Below are 22,385 nucleotides of genomic sequence, written 5' to 3'. Positions count from 1 at the left end.
ATTACAGGTAAGGCAGAAGGCTTTGTGTGGTACTTCCATGAAGAATCAGAGAGAGGAGAGTCAGTTGAGTGACAGGATTCTGCATCTCCTCTCCCCATTTCCCCCAAAGCCGCCATATGTGTAATTTATTTTACATAGAAATTCTGCATAAGACTTCATTTTAGAAACCAAAACATTCTCCTCCTAAAATAAGTTTAAATATTTAAGGTCTTATTTCTTGGAGCACTCGTTCTTTCTGAGAGCTAGAACACTGCACTGATTCTTTTCCTCAGTCAGTGTGAATGACTTTGGGATCTGCCACGTCCTTTCCTGATGGCAGCCATGGATGGAGGAACAGATGCAAAGCTGTGAGTGTGCTGACCATTGAACAAATCACTCAGCCTCTTCAAACCTAAGCAAGAAGGTCCACTGAGACACGTAAATAGCTGAAAAAGAGGACCAAGGCGACACAGAGACCTCACAACTCAGCCAAACAATAGCCCAGGTCGAAGGGACAAAGGCAGGGGAGCTGGAGAATAAAGCACAGAATTCCTGGGTCTGGCTTTCCGAGCAGCTGGCGACGAAAGAAAGTTGGACGCAGTGCGGGGTGGCCTTTCTCTGCCAAGCAGACTCTCTGAGGCCCGCAGAGCACATGCTCATCATGGGACCTCATCTGCAGTGGAGAGTAACGGTATTCAGCATATGCTTGTTCAAAACCCTTCCTCCCATCTATCCCCACTGGGTGAAAGGAGGTTAGGGGCTGGATATGGGTTGAACTCTGCAGCCCGAAGACAGAAAACAGATCTGAATGCAAGCCAGTCCTTGCCTTATTAGAACATATTATCGAAGTATCACACAGAGGGGTTTTCTTATTAGCACCAACTTTAAAACAAACAAACAAACAATAAAACAGAACATCTATCTTACAAAATCTAGGAGGGGTACAGTAGGATGGAGTGATGAAAATACTGTACTTAGAGAGGAAGGTCTCTAGGGAGCATGAAACACTAACAGTGGACACTAATCGTGGAATCCACAAGGGCACTAGTGATGGGCACAGAGCCTTAACGGTAAAGGCTTTAGCGAGTAAGACAACCAAGTTTTACAACCAGCCAGACTTACAGGAACGGTTTGCCACAGGGATTTCGAGTTATGGGGGAAGTGCTGCCTGCAAGGTTAGAATAAGATGACCTGCGCATGGGGGAGGAATCTGTGGGTCTAGACTGATAAGGCATTTCTCATCCTGGGTCAGAGAGAAGGTCTGCAAGGTTGATCATCTCAAGTTCAAGAACAGCTCAGCCTTAGCTTTGGGTTCAAGGGAATGGCAGATAGAATGTAACAGAGTAATGGACTCTGGAATCAGGGAAATGTGCATTATCATCCTAGGGTGACAACCTGCAAGCTATTTGCTCCTGGGTAAATCACCTGATGGTCCAAGCTGGCACATGCTCACCCTAGAATGGGGAGGAGGAAAACTATCACATCAAACTGTGGGGAGGAACAGAATGAGCCCATCAGGTACCACCCCTAGCATGAGGTGTATGTTTGGAAGCCCTTCCAGGGAAGAAACACATCACTTAACTTTATCTCTCATCTCCAATGCTCTGACATTCCAATCTGCTGGTTTCATTTCTTGTGACTGTGTCGAACGGTCCCTGATTGTTGTAGAAGGAGAGGCATTAATCTCTCTTTTAATATCCTGGTGAGCTCAGCCTGTCTCCAATCAGAAAACAATCTGCCCTCGTTGACCCCAATCCTGTAACCTGGTAGGGCTCATTTACTCAAAGGTAAGCTCTGTGCATGGGGCAGCGCGTCGCCAGGTGACTGCCATGGAGTGTGGTGCAGACTTGGAGTGGGGCTGAGCAGACTTCTTACCCACAGCCCCTCCCAAAAGCCCCATTTCACCAAGTGGACTTGTGGGTTTCCTTTCCTCCTGTGAATTGATAAGCTCTTCTTACCTCCCATTATCGATTAAGCATAATCTGCAGCCCACAGACCGGGCACAGTTGATGGGAAAGGAAGCTTCCTGTTCCAAGATGAGAGAAGAGACAGGGAAGTTGTTCTCGTTCATATAGGAATCCTAGAAGGTGTAAATAGGGGGAAAGAACCAAAAAGCTTAGGCCTGTGTCCCTGGGTGTATGTGGCCCTTTACATGGGTTAAGTGAATCAATTTTGCTCATCAATTTTTAATAAAGATTGTGGGAAAATATTTTCCTCATAATATACACATGGAAGTAATAGGGAGCAGAATGCAAATCTGTCTGAGTGTTTAAGACAAAAATTCAAGAAATTACATGCTTCAGCGGCCACGTGAAGATGAGCTTTCGGACTCCCCTGGGTTCCTTGCACTCTTTTTTCCATCAAGCAGCACTTCAATGGCAAAGTTTAAAAAGGATTAGCCTCGGCCATAAAACAATAAAAAAGAAGTCATTTACTAAATGTTAATTGAAACAGGCAGAGTGAAGGAAGGGGGAGAGAAAAGAGAGAGAGAGGTGCAGAAGAGAGACAGGGAGGGGACAGAAGTAGAAGAACATGGGGAAGGGAAGGAGGTGGGAAGAAGGAAGAAAAGGAAGGAGCATCAAAAAGAAGGCAAGGGCTTCCCTGGTGGCGCAGTGGTTGAGAATCTGCCTGCTAATGCAGGGGACACGGGTTCGAGCCCTGGTCCGGAAAGATCCCACATGCCACAGAGCCGCTAGGCCTGTGAGCCACCACTACTGAGCCTGCGCGTCTGGAGCCTGTGCTCCACAAAAGGAGAGGCCACGATAGTGAGAGGCCCACGTACCGCGATGAAGAGTGGCCCCCGCCTGCCACAACTAGAGAAATCCCTCGCACAGAAACGAAGATCCAACACAGCAAAAATAATTAATTAATAAAAAGAAGGCAAATTGGAGTGAAGGAGAAGAGACATTGAAGATAAGGAAGCAAGAGAAAAGACTCAGGAAGAGGAAAGAGGTGCTTAATACCATGAGCAGGACTAGAGTGGAGGACCCCGGTGTCATGGCTTTGATTTGAAGAGATACTACTATCTTTTGTTGTTGTTGTTTCTGGACTATGTGAACAGCAATCCAGATCTCCCCCTTATCAACTGATTTTCAATGAACAGTAGGCTTTCACGAATGTACGGAGAAATAAGTGCACAGTAGCCATTTCATAAGTATTTTTGAATGAAAGAATGATGCATTTGAAGGGGGCTTAGCATTAATAATGCATGGGGCATTGTAGCAGTACCTGATTTTAACCCAACATTTACAAGAACAAGAGAACACTTGTACTATGTATCCACCAAAAGCAGCCTTCAGCAATACCCAGAAGGAAAGCACAGCTCTCTGAAACTTCGGATTTAACTTCCCTCTGCCCGAGTCTCCTGCAAATGGAGAGCTTAGGATACTGGGAACACTACATATACTTCTGCTCGGGTTCACTGATTTTTTTCTCAAGGTCTGTTCAAGGATGCTTCTCCCTAAGGCTGACACCTTCTGCCAGGGTTTTCTGGAGGGGACATGCTCCTTACTTTTCTAGAGGAAGCTCTTTTCTCCACTCCCCTTGTGAGGTTCACTGGCCAAAGTCCAGAGGCAGGGATCATACCTGATCACACCATGACAGAGCCCAGGAATTAAGTGAGGAACCCAGACAGTCACGTGTCTCTGTAAGGTAAGGACTGATTCTGCCCACAGTCCCCCTGACATCAGAGTTAAAATGAGAATGTTTCCATCTGCCTCGGCAATCCCTCAGCCCTGTGGTGAAGGGAGAGTGAGCCCCTCCATCGGATAGGGAGGGTGGGAGGGAGGGAGACGCAAGAGGGAAGAGATATGGGAACATATGTATATGCATAGCTGATTCACTTTGTTATAAAGCAGAAACTAACACACAATTGTAAAGCAATTATACTCCAATAAAGATGTTAAAAAAAAAAAAAAGAATGGAAATGTAGTTGTCCCTGCCTTGATGGCTATTGTAACTGATTTTGAGAGAATCCATGTTGAGGTTCATTGTTAATTGTAACAAGCCTAATTATTGAATTCCCACGTCATGTGTGATTTATACTGAGTTACTCAGGTTATACTTACACTGATTCTATAAGGCTCATGTTAGTATCCATAGGAAATACTCACTGAGTGAGAGTAACATCAACCCAGAATTGTGTGACCTATGCCCTTTCTACTGTCCTCTGTCACCTCCCCATTGCCCACCTGTTGTATAATACGTTCACCCTTGTAATACAGAGGGTCAGTCTGGTCAAAACCAGGAAGTTGGTAACACTTTTTTGGACATTCTAAACATTCCTCTACTTTGCCTTTCCCCAACTCAGAACATTCTCTTCCCCTCCTTCAAACACCCAGCTCTATCTCTTCTAGAAACGTTTCTTTTGGAAAAGGTCTGTTTCTCTCAGTCCAGCGGAGTTCAGTACAGATTTAAATTCCTACATTTTCTTTCCCAGTGAGGCTCTGTGTCTTAGGGCTTCTCTGTATGAATTGAAAGGCTTCTTCTCACATCTACAGATTCAGGGACTAATGGAGTTAACAGAAGAGTTGTTTGGGGACAGATGGGGTGAGGGCGTTGGAATCCAGTGGGCTTTCCCAAGTGCAGTGGGTGGCAGATCTCTGTCAGGACTGCCCTTAGAATAGGTCTTGATGGAGGTTTCACATTTGGTTACTGTGCCCACATGCAAGGCAGCACCAGAATCCAACAGACGTTTTTCTCCCTTCTTTTCCCACCTTAACATAATCAGGCAAAAGCCAATGGTAATACCCAAAATACATGGCCACATAACCGAGAGTGGAGTGGGGAAGAGAAGGAGGAAAACCAAGAGGAAGGGAGGAAGGGAGGAAGCAAGGGGAAAGGAAGGAAGAATGGGAGGGAGGGGAGGAGGGTGGAAAGGGAACTGAACATATATATTCATCAAACAGTAGCCTAGACTCACACCTACAAGCATCTGTCTGTTAGGCAAATCTCTTTAGACTGCTATTTGCCTTGGACAGTCTTCAGAAGGATATATCTGCTTCCAAAGGTGGAAAGTTAAAAATAATATACACCACGAGCTGTGTTTTGGCATTTTCCTTCACTTTCTATCTTCAACATTGCTGTTGTCGTCCTTTAAAACTCAATCACTTCAGCTGATCCACGGAACAGATGGCATTAATCAACCCCCCAAGAATATGCACAAAAGCAATTAGAAATGTAGAGACATGGAATTTATGACAGCAAATCAATTACCAATGATGGCAAATCAACATGGCTTACCCAACTTCCCCTGTTTGTTTTTCCACGGAGCGACCTCTGATAGTAGTAATGATCCCTAGTTTACCCCCCTGCCAGAGGGGGGATGAGAATGGGACGCTGAGATTTAATTGCATCATCCTTAATGACTAGTTCTCACTCTGCTGACAAAAACCAGCATAATTTACAGACTACAAGATGCATCAGGATGATGGATACAGACAGCATGGGCTGTATGGTGTCATGCAAATATGAAGTATACTGCACTGAGAATATGGTCGTTTGGTATTCCCTGAGAAGAACTTCTTTTCAGAAAACAGAGCACCTTTTCTACCATCTATAACTCTCATTTGTCAAAAACAATGGGAGAAGCTACAGAATACATTTTAACCACAAATCTGTGCCTTCTGTGAGTTTACTAGCTCATAGATTCCTAGGGTTTGAATTGACATGGCTCATGATTTTCTTTCTGATTCTTTATGACCTCTGCAGATTCTGAAACTTTCTTCCTTAGGCCCTTATTAATTATCACCTGAGTTAATGTAATAAGCTCTTCCCTGGCTTTCTTACTACTAGTCTTCGCCCGTTTTAATCTATCCTTCACACAGCGATTTTTTTAAAAACAAAAATCTGATTAGTATTATCTAATTACATGTGCAAAATCCTTTGATGACTCTCCGTAGTTATAACAGTAAAAATCAAAGACTCCCATGTTTAGCTAGATGTCTAGTTTCTCATTCTACCCCTATGCCTACGAACCACTCTTACAAGTAGTCACCACAACACGGAAAGCCTGTAATAACCTCCCCTCCTTTCCCCAGCTGGAAAATTTGACTTTAAGTCTCTGTTTCCCTCAGATAGCCTGCCTTGATGCCCCAGCCAGGTGAGATGCTCACCTGTGCCTTACATTACACTCTGCGCTTACATTCATTATATCATTTATCACTTTGATGTGATTAAAGATTTATTTTTCTGGCTGCTCATGTTCAAAGTTCCTTGGGGTCATGGACTCTATCTTCTTATGCATCTTTATTTCTCCAGCTTCATAGAAAACTTGACTTTAAGAAAGAGAACCTTTCATTGGAATTCATTTCTTCAACAAGTTTTTCAAATATGTAACACACACATATGCTTAACACTTAAATCTTCTCCCAACCACAGCTTAAGAAGATGACATCAGAGACTCAGGATTATGTTATCAGGCAGTGTTGTAGGTTTGCAATTAAATAAGATCTTTCCAGTAATTTATGACTAAAGCCCCATTAAATAAACGTTTCCTCTTTATACTGACCCTGGGCTATGAAGAAGGACTTTTATAGCAATATATATTTGTGTATTTTCAGACTATATAAGAAACACTCATTAAAATTGCAAAAGCAAGTTAGTAAAATTAGCTCAAAATTGGTACTGAGGTCAAATGAATGGAGAGACTTTCTCGTTTAGGAACAAGTAGCCATTTGACACAGAAATAAGATCATGCCAGCAAACTCATGGAAATGTTCAGCCCTGTGTAAAGGCAGGGGTCCATTTATCAGCTCCATATCCAGTCAAATTATCTAAACTTCTGTTCTTTCACTTAAAAGCTACACATGCTAACATCTTCTTAACATTTTCAAAACTAGAATAGGTAATACTTGTCACTTGAAAAAAAAAAAACCCGTAAAACAAATACATTTTAAAAGATTCTAGCAGCTGGACCATAGAAGGATCTTAGTTTAGAAATGAAAAATTTTAGTTGGAACCCATTCATTTACCCTCTCATCCATGCATTTGCCCAGTATTTTAGATACTGACTGCAGACATTCAAATAAAATATGATAATCAGGGAAATGTGCATCTAGTTGGGGAGACAAGGACTATAAGAAGTGTTATGGAAATATAGTAGTAATATAAAGAGACATTTGACCCAGCCTGGGGAAAGTGTGTTTGTTGGGGGAGAGGAGGATGGAGAAAGTGACAGAAGATAAAAATGTGAAAGGGCATTCTAGACCAAGCAGACGGCATATGTAAATAAATGCAAGGAGATGTGAGAAAACATGGCTCGTTTTGGACGGCGGAGTTCCATAAACTGGAAATAAGGCAATGTGGGAGGGTGACTGGGATGAAACTTAGAGTATGAGGCAGAGCCCATTCAGGACCAGCCTTCTGCTGAGAAAGGAAGCTCATACCTGCTATTTATTGATAATTAATATGTTTGGTCTGGCATCTATAGACTTACAAGACATGACGCCAGCAGAGGCACCTTTTATGGCATTGTTGTGTGTGTGTGGTCACAAATCTTCAGCAAGCTTATGCCCTTTCCTTATCAAGTTTTAAACTCAAACTTGTAGAAGAAAAAACATCTGGTGCTCCTCCAGATATGAGGCTTCCTATCTTTGACCATTGTGATGGTCGGCATGTTGCATCAAATCTAGATTCCAATTGTTTGGTTGTTTTTTGAAGGTATAACTCAGGAGTTGGTTCTTGTGGAAGCGGCTGCCTCCATGCCCTTTGCTATGGATAGACTGCAGAGACTAACCACAGAGATCCCAAGGCAACGTTCTACAGATGCTCACACACAGACCCCATCAGAATGCATGGGAATTAATTTCATATCTTGCAAAGACTCTGATCTTTGGAAATAGATAGATATAGGTCCAGATCCTAAATATTTTTTCATTGCTTAGCTTTATGATCCTGGGAAATTTATTAACTTCGATTAACCTTAAATTTAGTCATCTGTAAACCCGATTTAATAAAGTCTACCTGGCTGTGCTGCCTTGTCAAATTATGCAAACACGGCACGTGGCGTGAGAGATACAAAGTGCATAGCAGTTAGTAGGAATTAAAACCCTATTAAGTTGTTATTCTAAATATAATTGCTTAACAATTTTGAGCACAATTATCCCAGAAGTATCCAAATGGAATGACCAGTAGGCAACATCAACTGTTAAAGACAAAAATGTATTGGGACAAATAAGACCTCAATAATCATTTGATCCAACTTCTTAATACACCAACATCATTAGGATAAGTCAATAACATTTATAAGGACATCTGCCAGAAAGTGTCAGAATTTTGATGAATAAAGACAGTTTCCCTGATGAATTAAAAAAATGTCATTAGGCTCCAAAGGAGTACACTGAAGCTTCAAAATAAAGCCTTATTGAGTGAATGACTTTTGTATTCTGGCCTTTCAGGTAACTAGAGCATCTCCTCACTGTCCTATATGACAAGGATAATTAGCTTTGTATATATAGGTCATATTTCAGCAGAGTTCTGGCACGTAAGATAAAGGGCTTTGGTTCACCAACTAAAGGCTTTAGGAACATTGCAAACGATATCACGTTATTTTGTTTTGTAACAAATGGACACTGAAAAGTAAGGCAATCTAGGTCCCACTAAAGAAAGAAAAGGCAAGAGGGGCGGGGAAAAAAGAAAACTACAACTTAGAAGACAGTCATTCATTAGAATGAGAATAAGAGGTGGCGGTGAGTAAGGTGATTCTTATAGAACCTAACTTTCTTATAAGTCTATACTCTTGTGTGAAAATTGCTAGTCTAGCTGTTCATATTTTTCAGTTGTGGAAATATGAATCTGGTTTGGAGACGGGGACTATACAGACAGAAAGCCAAGAGAGTTCGTATGGATGGTGAAAGACAAGCCCATTCAACCATGGGAAAATCTTCAGGACTCTTCCAAACGAGCATTATAATGCTTCTTTCACTTCGGTTGGCCATAAATGCCACAAAAAGTATACCGCAAACAGCTTCCTGCTGAAGATAATCTGATGTTTGTTTATTTATAATATTACGTATTGATTGTGTTTGTGTGTAAGCTTCAGATAACTCAAGGTACAGTGCATCTCTTTATTTGAAGATCTTTAGGAAGATGATTGACATTTTCCTATATTTTCGATAAAGTTCTGCCTGTGATGAAAGGGGTAAAGAGTTTTTTATTTCTCTCTCAAGGCTGTTATCTGTGTGAACCTAATATGTAGCAACAAAGAGATAAGATGTTTAGAGATCATCCAAAGTGACTGATTGGTCAGAATGAAGGCTCTTTATAACCATGTAACATCCAATTATTGTAAAATAAAGTGAACAGCAACCCTCTAAGTGTCTCCTGCATTCCTCTTATCTTTTGAATGCAAGTTCTCCCACTATAATAGTCTTTCAACGTACCTACTATTCAAAGAATCTCCTCTGTAAAATTTGAGCTGCTGTTCTATTTGGAAGTAGATACACATCTCAATTGCTATTTTATACCTGAGCTGTGAGCACAGAAACGATGCATCACCTGATGGGCATTTGGCATCTTAGCTGTGGCATAACTAGGGCTAGAACTCCTAGCATTTCAAACTCCTGGTTTCACTTTAACCAACTATCAAGTCACATCGTTTCTTCTTGTGTCAAAGGAGCTGATATTATATGTAAAATGGTTTCTCATTTAACATTGTCCTATCATATCTACATTTGAAATTAACTAATTCCCTCAGGGTAAACTCAAAGGAAGTGTGATAGCTATTTAATATGCTGAAAATCCGAAATTGGGGAATTTTCAGAGTTTTTATTACTGGTGGGTAATTATGTTCTCTGCACAGATTCATATTATCTATACTGTAGCTGGCCTTCTAACCTAACTTTATTTAATTGTGTTTAATTAGAAACTTATAAAATCTATAATTGGGTAAGCATTCTTTTTTCCCTTACAGCTAAATTCCCAAGTTTTGCTCAGATTATGAGAAAATTAAACACACATACACACACACATAAACACACACACACACACACATAAACACACACACATCCTACATACACACAGCAAGAATTATTATTAGAAGAATGGAAGCAATTAAAAGTTGTTTTTACTTGAACAAAGTTCACAAGTATACCATGGAGCATCTTGGGTAAATAATCCATTTCCAAGACAACTGTCATGAATGACTTGAAGTATTATTTCAAAATATAGAAATAATAATCTTGGGAAAAAATCTTCCAAATTATCTATAAGCTTACACAAATAGACTATTTGAAAGGAGATTTCTTTTCCTCATTAGATGCATCTAAATGTTAATGGGTTGTAGATAACTAGTAAGTCAAAGTGGACAATAAAAGTCTGGAAGAATTGTAGAATGTTCTTTTTTTTTTTCTTCGAGGTTCTGCATCATAGGTTTCAAAGACCACCAGGATTGAATTCAGAAGTAATTTTCTGCTGCTATTCTATTGTTCACTGGATTAGTACATTTTGTTTGGCAAAATAAAAACATTTAACATTATACTTTAGGAACATTGACTCCAAAATATTTAGCAAGCAGCGTGCATTCAACTGAAATGCTGATTGGAAACAGGTAAATTAAACTGTTCCTGATGAAATACTAAAGATCATTATCACAAAGTTTTATTTTAAATGTTCAGAATTAGCTTTATTGCTGCATCAGTAATGATAAGCATGAGCCTTAAACTCATACCGTTTAGGTTTTATGAGCATTATTATAACATTAACCATAATTCAATTAGTTTACAGAAAAAGCCATTCTATAATTTTTTTCCTCACTCTTAAGGTGCTACATAAGGAAGCCCAAACCATATTCCTATAGAGTATGTTCCATTTATTTCACCCTTATTCCTCATCCCTCTTTCATGGATCTTCAAAATATTCACTATTTTCAGGTAGGTAAATGTGCTAAAGGAAAAACACGGCTATTTCATTGCCGCACCTTTGCATCATTAGGACAATACTGACCTCTAGTGTTTTAGGAAGTAGAGAAACTAACTCAGCACTGTGCCTAACTTCCTCTTACTGAACCACTTAGATGTTTTTCTAAAGCACCATGGGAACAATTTTACTTAAAAAAAGAAAAAAAGGAGGAGGAGGGGCTGGAGGATGTGGGGACAGGAGGAAGAGGAGAGAAACAGCAGATTCTACCCTGTCTCTCCCTATTCTCTGAAATAATTTCTGAACTAAGGCCCTTTGGCTCCTCCTTTTGAAAGAGGTTGACCTCCTCAGCACTCCCTTAGAATACAAACTTTAATAAAATCTTTATAACACATTTCCACTAACTATCGATTTTGGATCCCCCAAACTTCCAATCACAGATAGAAACACTGGCTCAGCTTTGGACCATTCTCAGTAAAGAACATTTGTCTAAGTGTCTGCCTTTGAGGTATAACCCTCGATTAAGTATCTCTTACTTAAGGTCCTCTTGGACCTAAGGGGGTGGGAAGTGAGGTAGAGAAACTTGTAAGTAGTAAGTGGTCCTCCTACCCTTCTCTAACAGTGATGGTTCAGAGTCCAAAAAAAAAATAGTATCAAAACGGTTCCAATATGGTTAGATATTTCTGAGGGTCATGGTGGGGGTTAGCAGATAAGGGAGCACGCCCAGAAGCTTGAGGAACCTTGATAAACCATCTTTGGAAACAACACAGACGGCTTAATTGCATTCTTTCTCATTTAGGAGTTTCCAGAGCTGGAAAAACTTCCCTTTCTCTGCCTAGAGAGGCAGCTGAGCAATTGAGCTTGAACCTCTGATGGCTCCAGAGATTTAGTCGAGTTTGACAAACTAGGTTCTTTAAATACACAGTGTAGGTGGCACATCCCCAGGTGTCCAGCCTTCCTGCCTATTAAATTAAATGCCCTGCACTTGCCGAGGTTAGAGCTTGGACGACAAAGTGTACACTTAGTGCATACTCATTATGCGTTCTTTGGCACAAAGATTTTGGGGGTGGAGTGCGCATCAAAGCTTTTCCTCCTATAACAGGGTCAGCCATTGATCTTGTGGTTTGACTACATCGGGCCATGACTCTTAGGCCAAAACTCTCAACCCTATTAAACCGATGACCATTGGTTGCAAGATACCCCAACTGGAGCCTTCTGCCTAGGAGGGAGCTGAAAGCCATGGATTGTGAGGCACTGGGCATACTACAAATCCGAGCGAGGCAGCCGCATTCAGAAATGAGCCTCTGTCACCGAGTGCGGTGGCTGTGAGCATCTCTGTCTCTGGAAGCTCAGCCCCCAGTGCATCCAGTCTGAACCGGGGGCCCTGCTCGGGAAAAGCCCCAGCTGAGACCAGGCAGGCAGAGAACGCGGAGCTGACGGGAGGCGGAGGGTAGAGAATCTTCCCTTCTCCCCCGAACTTTGCGATTCGGGGAGAAGGGCAGGAAATCCAACGGGGCCGGCTCCTTCGAGCTCTGCTAACTTTTGGGATGGTAAGAGTGATAGAAACACACCAATCAGCATTTTCCCCCCTTCCCCTCTGCTCAGAGCAGACACAATTGAACACGCTTGGACAGTTGAGTGTCTTTCCAAACGCCAGCGTTTCCCACCTCACCTACCCGCCCCCAGCTCCTGGAACTCACAATTTGCCGCTGTTAATCCTAAATGCCACAAGCCGGAGAAGAACAAAGTGAAAACGCTGGTCAGCCGTAGTCCAGAATCCATTTCCCCCGAGTAAGAGGTCCCTCCCAATCGAATCTCAAATTCGCAGGCGCCAGCCGCGGCTTCTTCTTTCTTTCTCTGTCTCTCTCTTTCTCCTCTGCACCGCCTGACCCCTTCCCACCCCCCTTGGAGAGGCACTCGCGGCTTCACTCCATCCCGTGCCCAAACGCTCTACGGAAACCGTGGCGGGGGCTTCTCCGGAGCTGCGGAAGGAGGTACTGTCCCCGCAACGGCCGCCGGCAGCACTCGCCTTCCTCGCTCGCCTCTTCCTCCTCGGCCCCCTCCTTAAAGGTGCAAACCCCGACCCGACGCAACGGCAGGCGCCGAGCTTGCTCGACCGCCGACTGCACCTCGTCGGCAGCTAGAACTGGAATCAGCACCCGGGCGGCGGACAGCTCCTTATAGGCAAGCGTGGCGCGCGGCGCCGCCCCCGGCCTGGCCCGCCCCTCGCTCTCCGGTAGGAGCGGCCTGGGCGGGTCTTCGCCCGGCTCGGGCGCCTTCCACCCTGGCCGGCCGGCGCTGCGGTGCGCGCCGGCCACTTGGAGGGGACCGGGGAGGGAGCGCACATTTCCATCTCTGCCTCCGTCTCTTTGGCTTCCCCTCCCTCTCCCCCCGCAATGTGTGTGTGGGGGGAGTGCATAAAGGCATCGAAATTTAAACCAGGTTTTCGAAGAACGATGCTAAAGGGTTACTAAAAGGAGTTGGAACACAGAAAGCATTAGCAAGAGGGAATTTCCCATGGAAAGTTTGGCAACGAGATGCTTTTTTCTTTTTTTGAGAGGAGAGGGAAGACTTGAATTATTGAATTACGCGATTGAACTTCCCCTGTGTTTGTTCTCTAGGATGGAAGGCTGGCGGGTATTGGTAATATTGGGATTTCTGATCTAGCGGTTTAACGTGGTCCCGACCCCGCCCCCAGCTCCCACCTCCGGTGGCTCAACCTTTCACGGCGGACCACGTCTGCGTCTCCCTCCCAGCTGCTGGCCTGTAGCTTTGGGCAAGTACTGCAAGGTGTTTGGTGCTTTCGGTTCCGGAGCCCGGGAGGTTCCTGGCGTCTGAGAGAGACGGGGAGACAAACTGGGTATGGTAATGATGAGAGTCAGGGTGGTCCTGGCTGGCTCATAGCATTCGAGATCTGAAAGCTCCTCTGGAGCGGTTTAAATTAAAATGCGGGAAACGAGTAGTTTTGGTTTCTTCCTAGAAGATCCCTATTAGAAACCCTGGTTTTGTCTTTGGCTTCTAGTTTGCATTTGGGGACTCTCCTGCTTGACCATAAAGCAACTTATTTTGTTTTTATTGAAGGTGTCAGAAAGCTGTCAAACCTTAACAAAATGAGGTATCATAATGATTTCTATGTGAAGCTTACAATCAAGTTAGGGATGGAGTCACTTCAGAGGAAGCTGATGTCTCCCTTTCCCTCCCGCCCCATTTCCCTCAGCAGCAACAAATATGCAGACTTATTTTACACTGTAGATTCCTGACAACGCTTGGTCCTCAGCTGCCAGCTGCACAGCTACAGCAGGTTGAGCTGGGATTCAAGCAGCTTCTGCGTGAATCCTGAAGTTAACCTTGTGGTTTTGGTTAGAGCTGGACTCACATCATTGGAATATTAATCGATAGTTGAAGGAGAAGGGAATAGAATTCTGAGGTCCTCTCCCTTGTAAGTAAAATATCCTCTAAGCTTCTAACTGAAAATAATCATGTTAGTTACTAGATTCTTGGACAACCAGAATACTTCTCCAGCACAGGCTGTAGCTGTGGGAGAAAAGACGGTGAATCACAAAATATCAAAGCGGAGGTGAGCCAAGAAGCTGCCCTGTTGGCAGGGACCTGAGTGAGGAGGGGGCTGCAGTCCCAAGTCCAGTGGCTTGGGCCTGCCTTCTCCTACTGAGGGCCCTGAGGGGCTGCCTCCCCACCCCTGGCTTTTGAGGATCTCAGGTTTAAAGACACCTATGTGGCTAGCTTAATCATACTTGAGAGTCTAGAAAAGCTAGGAACCATTATCCAGATTTGTATGTTCTTTAACATTTGAACGGCTTTAAAATAAATAAAATATTAAAAATATAATTTAAGTCCCTTTTGCATTCTTGCCTGATCCCATTGGTGTCCCACCATACCTAGAAGTAAACACTTCTTTTCCATTCCTGTTCATTATGTTTTTATACTTTCACCAAAAATATATACATCCCTAAACAATTTATAGTATTATTTTCATTGTCTTTAACCAATATATAAATGTCATCATATCAATACTTCTTCATTTTGCACCTTGCAATTTACTCAACTCAACATTTTATATATATACATACGTATATGTATATATGTATATATATATATATACACACACACACGTATGTATTTAATTTATGCACTTGGATACAGGTAGTCATAATTATTTCATTTTAACTACTGTATTATATTTTATTTTATGAATATGCCACAATCGATTCATTAATTCATCTGTTTATGAATCTATAGATTATTTCCAGGTTTTTTTCCTCAGTATAATCCTTAAAATTTTGTACCAGTATCTTAGTCTTTCTCAACCATGTACTTAGGACTGGAGATTCTGGATTGTAGGAAAGGCTTTTCTTCAGCTTTAATAGGTATTGCCAGTTGCTTTATAAACAGATGTTACCAATTCATACCCCCCTCCCCACCAGCAGTGTGTGAGATTTCCCTCAGCTCCATATACTTACCAGCATTTCAAGACCTCTCTTTTTATAAATGGGAAAATGCTTTCAAAGAACACAGGTCGGGCTTCCCTAGTGGTGCAGTGGTTGAGAGTCCGCCTGCCGATGCAGGGGACACAGGTTCGTGCCCCGGTCCGGGAAGATCCCACATGCCGTGGAGCGGCTGGGCCCGTGAGCCGTGGCCGCTGAGCCTGCGCGTCCGGAGCCTGTGCTCCGCAACGGGAGAGGCCACAACAGTGAGAGGCCCGCGTACCGCAGAAAAAAAAAAGAACACAGGTCTTTGTTCACTGAGCTTAATGCTCCACTACATCATCCTACTTACTATACTTTTCCAAAAAATGTTTAGTTAAATATTTCAAAAGTTATGGAAGATGTTGGCTTCATTTTCTGACAGGATGCCTTGAATCCATCTGTGTCAGTAAAAGGTGCTTGGAATATACATTAAAAGGCAATCAGGCAAATTTTTTTACACGAGGTCCCCAAACTGTGAATGATCTTAACGTTATTAGTAAATATTGGAACTCTGCATTTAGTTGTCCATATACAGACTTAGTGTATAGTATATAAATTGCACCTCATTTAAAATCCTGTTTACAGTTGTAGTTTTTTTTCTCTCTCTCAAACACACCTGTTCTCAGAGCAAATTTAAGCCTTCAACAGCAGACATTTGTCTAAGATTTGTTAACATTTCAGTATGAATACTGCAGCTCTGAATGTAGCAGGGATAAACAGCTGTTCCTTTTTGACAATAGTGTAAACAATGCCATCTTCTGGGGGCATTTTGCCAGCAAGTTTTTATTAGCTGTAGAATATTAATCACTATTAAAACTGTTTGCAGCCAGTTTGATATTTACCTATTGAAATTCTTTTGTAAACCTTTTAGTCTGATAAATCCACCTTTTGAGTGGTGGAATAGAATCTAAATAATCTCCATTTCCCCCCATGTTGCTTGATACAGAAGAGTAAGTCATACTTTCAGAGCACTTTGTTTTGAAGAGGGTTAAAAATTCTGTATATATAGAGCAGAATGGTTGCTAATGGGGCATGAGGACAAACGAATAATTGAAATCCTCAAATGTCTACATTTAAAAATGATAAATCTGAACATCTTCTCAAGACAAACATATCTGAGATCTTTAAAGAGGAATGAAGTGGACAGAACTGGGTTTTCCTGTCCCTTTAATTTTCCCTTGAGTGTTCCCACTTCTTTCCCCTTAAGAGAGCAGAAGGGAGTCATTTGTCAACTGGAATCTTAGCTTTTGAATATTCAACAAGTTGTTTAAATCATTGATTTTGGAATCCTCCTGTGAGACATATGGAAGGTATGTTTTGTAATCTCTATTTTATAGATGTGATCCTAAGAGGAGACAGATATTGATATATTAAGTATCATATAGATTTAATGGCCTTAACGCATATGACACTTGAAAATTAAAACCTCCCATTCTATTTCCTTTATCTTTACAAAATTAATAGGTAAAAATCACTGTGACATATGGATACCTGGTATGGATGGGAGAAGAGTCTGCATAGGTCACTATAGACTATTCTGTGTATCAGTACTTTGGGATTATTTCAACTTCACATATCATGGTTTGTTGCAAATGTTGAAGGGTGGCTTCTGTTGCCACCCATGTCTTCAAAATAGACTTTTAAAAAGTATTGATGAGGCAGAAAGTTAAATTATTTTTCTTTTCATGCTTTCTTCTTCTTTTAAATGTTTTAATATTTCTCTCTTTTTTTTTTTTTTTTTGATTTGTTTTGTTTTCCCTTTTTATAGTTTGTATCCAGTACTACACTATACCTGTGGGGTGTAGGGAATGAGAAAAAAATGCCTGTTCTCATGGAGCTAAAAATGATTGGAGAAAATATGATGTCAACACATTAAAAATTGAGATAACAATACAAATTAGCATGTGATTAAGTGTCACATAATAAATGCTATAGGAGTTTCTAAGTTGAAAAAGATTTCTTCCTCTTGGAAGGAAAACTTAACAGTTGGCATAATGAAGTGGTTCTTTGTCTCTTTGGGGTTAAAGGGATTTGAGTCACCCTGGGCCATGAAGATTTGTTATTCAAGTCAGATTAGGTCAGGTGTATTTGCCTTAACAGGAAAGTTGAATCTTAGAATAATGAAGGCAGAATTCAACTTTTGCAGAAGAACGGACTGTTTTATTAGAGCAAACGGACTTCAGCCAGATGTTGAGAATAATTCACCTGAGCCTCTCCCCCACTCCTTTTCTCTCCTAATTCTACCTCAAACTCAGTCTTGTCACCACAAGCTCATCCTTGACCTCAAGACGAGTCATCTTCTATCATGTATCTCCTGCAAATAGAGCAACCCTTTAAATACCTTTACCTGAGATGCAAGTTTCTCAGCTGGTAACATGCCATGCTGTTTACAAACACTCCTCTTTCTTCCTTCTGTGGACTTGTTCCCAATTGGCTAATTTGCACTTGTCATTCAAGTCCAAATTCAGCTAATACCTCTCTTGAGGTCTTTATTAATTACTGTGTAATATTTCTGTTCACACATGTTTTCCTAATTCTGAGTAGTTTCTCAAGAATAATTTATCAATCAGTATTCAAATTTGAGTCATCAGCATATATGCAGGCTTTCAAGAAATGTTCGATGAATGAATAATATTAGATATGAAAAGGCTTGTCTACTTTTTTAGAGGTTACACACCCCCCCTCACCCTCACCTTAGTCTGCCCATTGCACCAGAATTCAGAGGCTCTTTTGGGAGAATTTATTCTTATTTAACTTGGAAATCAAGATGTCAATTATATGGAAAATCAATGGGAATGCAGTTTAGAATAATATCTTAATAGTTCATTCTCCTAAGCTATATATTTCTCAAATGTTTGGATTTATTTTTTTGGGAGAAGGAGTTCACTCTCTATAGTATCTATATAATTATATTTATACAAATCCAGCCATGCCACAACCAGAAATATATGTCAAAAAATGATTTCTTCTCCACTTATTTCTGACTCTTTCTGAAGGAAGTCCTGCCTACAATTATTGAGAATTCACTTATGATATATATCATGTTTCAGGAGAAACCTGTTTGGAGTGGTTTAATGAAGAGTTCTGGGCTTAGAATCAGAAACTCTGAGTATTAGCCTTGACTTTGCAGCTTACTAGGTATGAGACCTTGAGTATATAATTTGGTCTCTTTGAGATTCCATTTCCATACCTGTAAATTGTGAATTGTGATAACTTCTAGGTTAGGTAGTTTTACATAGTGCATATAATTATACAGTGAAAATATTTTTGTTATACAGACACAAGTTATAACTATTATGCCCTACTCCAAAGAAAACAACTTATCCAGCCCCTAACCAGTAGATTTGTCATACATTCTTCTGCCAATTCATCCCTGGGGTAAAAATACATGCAAATATCTAAAAAGATTACCCATTCTGTGGGAAATATGCATAATCATTATTCAAAGGCATCATAATCATCCAATCAACCAACATTAATTTATTGAGCAACACTAATGTGCCTAGGTTTGTATCATTTACTTCTGGTTAAATATATGAGATGTATTTATATGTTATATGTTGCTGTCTTCAAGGTTCTTACACTCCCTACAATTTCTAGATGGGGAGATAACATATACAAACATAAGTAATGAATGCTTATAGGAGAGAAACAACTAAATTTGTCTTTTTCAAATCCATCAAAGTAGCAGACATTATGGGTTTCTTGATCACCAGCCATTTCAACTTCTTCCTTGATTGCAAAACAGGTTATTGAAGAAATCATGATTTCAACTAAGCCTACCACAGCAACTACATTCCCCTTCGAGAGTGGTTATCTGGATCTTGTTTTGTGGTCCAGTTCTGACCCACAAGATTCAAGAGGCAGGAGAGATTTTGTCCTCTGGGAAAAGAGAGACATGTGAATAAAAATCCTATTTTCCTGCAGTTTCCCCCACAGCCTCGTCAATATACATGAAGGCATGAGTTTTGTAACTACAGCAGCCAACTTGGAAACATAAGGAGATGGCCAGGACACTGAATGGCAAAAAGCAGAGAAACAATTCATAGGTCTTCATTACAATATTGAGTTACTTCCTCTAGAATAATAAATGTCTATATTGTTTAAGCCACAGCTAGTTCTCTAGAAGAAACGAGAACGTTTATTAAATATCAACATGCAGTAGACATCTTGAATTTTTTTCTTTTTAAAATTCATGGCAAAATTCTAAGGGGATATTAGCAGCTACATTTGACAGATAAGGATACTGAGACTCATGAAATTTAAGTAACATTGCCCAAAGCACAAAGCTATTAAGTAGAAGCACAGAGGTTCTGACTCCAGAACCTTGGCTTATTGTGCCCTTACTCAGTGCCACAAATGCTCAAAAATGAAATAAAGCTACTAAATCTTGTGAGTGTGTGTGCATGTGTGTTAAATCCGCTCATTTGAGCTCAACTATGATTAACAATCACGTTTCAACTATACAAAATTATCTTTAGGGTTACTGTTGTCCCTCTTCTGTGTCTCAGGGAATACCTGTCTCTAAAACCAACCTGATATTACCAAGTTTGTTAAAGAGAATTAATGAAGAGGGGCAGAGATCTGTTCAATTCCAGGAGCACACCTGGTGTTTAAGTAAGTCAGGCTGGCATCTTGTATTGAGAATCTAGAGCTGGTGTATGAATTAAGAGTATGCAAATTATGACCTGCTTAATGAGATGGCACAGGCCACCCACACGAGGTTGGCTGTAGCTCCCTCAGTATCCAAGCACCTACTCTGGAGAAGTGAAACCCATAGGTGATTGAAGGTGCAACTTCAATACACCCACAAAAAGGAGGTAGAGTCACAAAATTTAATATATGTGGTACTCCCCCCACCCCACCCCCCCACCGCCCACCATGAGCTTGGGGAAAGGCAGTCCTCAGGTCCAGGTCAGGAGTAAGCAGGAGATAGACAGCAGGGTAGTAATATACCTACTAGTACTTATAATGTGGTGAGGCAGAGGTAATTGACTTTTCCAGGGCTTAACTCAAAGTAGTGGTTTTTTTTTATAATATTTTATTTTCTTTATTATTTATTTATTTAGGCTGTGCCGGGTCTTCGTTGTGGCATACAAACTTCTTAGTAGTGTCATGCACACTTTTAATTGCGGCATGCATGTGGGATCTAGTCCCCAGACCAGGGATTGAACCCAGGCCCCCTGCCTTGGGAGCACAGAGTCTTACCCACTGGACCACCAAGGAAGTCCCTCTAAGTAGTTATTTTAAAAGGTGTCTCAGGAAAGCAAAGTGGGAATTTAAAGTCAAGTCTTTATCTAAATGTCTAGACTCTGGGTGGGAGTAGGGTTATCCTACTGTGAAATGCCTAGGTACTCATAATGCCTAGCAACTCATAAAAACAAAGTGTTTTTTCTCATCACACATCTGAACAAAAGATCTGTGGTAACTACTACTATGTAAACTCTTCTAACAAAAGTTTAACATTACAAAAGGTGTATTTTTCAGGAAATAAATTATTTGCAAGAAGAAAGAGCTAATTTCAAAGGATTATTTCATTATGTAACCTAATCCATAGCACTTATGTCCTTTTATCCCTTTTGCATTTAAATCAGCATAAAAAACACCGTGTAAAACATCCATAATTTGCTTTTTATTGGCATTATTAATAAGGTGGAATGAATGTTAGCCTAGAGCCAGCAGGGGGTGTGTTGAATAGTGGGAAGAAAAAAAAAACAGCATATTTGAAGCAGCAGTGTGAGAAACTGTGTAGGTTGCTCAATTATTGTTCCAATAATTTGGAAGAAGATGGAGAGAAGATGCAGGGGGAGGCAACAAAATAGGGAAACAAATCTGCAGAAGACTTATGTAAATTTTTTCCTTATAAATCTGATATTATGTCTATTAAGAAATCATGGGGCTTCCCTGGTGGCGCAGTGGTTGCGAGTCCGCCTGCCGATGCAGGGGACGCGGGTTCGTGCCCCAGTCCGGGAGGATCCCACATGCTGCGGAGCGGCTAGGCCCGTGAGCCATGGCCCCTGAGCCTGCGCGTCCGGAGCCTGTGCTCCGCAACGGGAGAGGCCACAACAGTGAGAGGCCCGCGTACCACAAAAAAAAAAAAAAAAGAAATCATGCAAGACCAAAAATAATAAATGTTTATAATCCCACATATTGAATAAAATCCATTATCTTAATTATTTTTATTAAAAAGAAATATGCCACTAGATCTTGCAAAGGAAAACTTAGAGTTTTTTAATCACTTGAAGGGGTAAAATTTGGAAAAAAAAATTTAGGGAGAGATAAAGACATACACTGTACAATTATTCCATTTATATGAGAAACCTAAAACAATAATACAGATGAATATATACACAAAATGAAACAGACTCACAGATATAGAAAAAAGAAGAAAAAACTAGTGATTACCAAAGTGGAGAAGGAAGGGACGAGTTACAATTAGAGGTATCAAGCCATACAAATACTATGCATAAAATAGACAAGCGACAAGGATATATTGTATAGCACAGGGAATTATAGCCACTAGTTTGTAATAACTTTTAATGGAGTATAAGCTGAACAAATTCTGAATCACAAAGCTGTACACCTGAAACTAGTAAACAAATATAATATTGGAAATCAACTATTTCAAATGATAAAATAAAAAATAAGTATATAAATACAGCCACACTAATTTATTTATATGTTACCCATGGCTGTCTATGCATTAGAATTGCAGAGTTGAGAAGTTTCCATGTAAACATAAGACCTGCAAAACCTAAATTATTTGCTAGATGACTCTTTACTGACCCCTGATATAGGCTACTAAATGCAATACTAGGGCAGAATACAAGGTACAGAAGTACTATACAATAGAGGACATAATATGGTCCATTCATCTATTCAGAATATTTTTTATCAACCTTTCTGTACGAGATACCATGGGATAAGTCAATCATCAAAATAGTCTCTCAAGTTTTAGAAAATATAAACTGGATGTGTAGATTTATTGGTTCTAATTAGAGTTAGTTACAACCACTTCTGCTAAATGAGTTCAGATCTTCATGTTATTATCCTTTTCACTGACCCTAA

At 40.8% G+C, this 22,385-nt stretch overlaps 1 protein-coding gene across 1 annotated transcript in view; it reads right to left on the bottom strand.

Annotated features, from left to right (window-relative positions):
* The window catches only part of CNTNAP5 (contactin associated protein family member 5), an 883,101-nt gene extending 870,117 nt beyond the window's left edge, over nucleotides 1–12,984 (bottom strand). The window contains exon 1 of the mRNA XM_067742208.1: nucleotides 12,534–12,984. Coding sequence (XP_067598309.1) covers nucleotides 12,534–12,615 — 82 coding nt within the window. The 5' untranslated portion in view covers nucleotides 12,616–12,984. The remainder of the gene's footprint in view (nucleotides 1–12,533) is intronic.
* Between the last annotated feature and the right edge of the window lie 9,401 nt (nucleotides 12,985–22,385).

Source organism: Pseudorca crassidens, chromosome 6 (genome assembly GCF_039906515.1).
Source record: "Pseudorca crassidens isolate mPseCra1 chromosome 6, mPseCra1.hap1, whole genome shotgun sequence".
Taxonomy (NCBI): domain Eukaryota; kingdom Metazoa; phylum Chordata; class Mammalia; order Artiodactyla; family Delphinidae; genus Pseudorca; species Pseudorca crassidens.
This window is presented reverse-complemented; position numbering and strand designations above follow the sequence as displayed.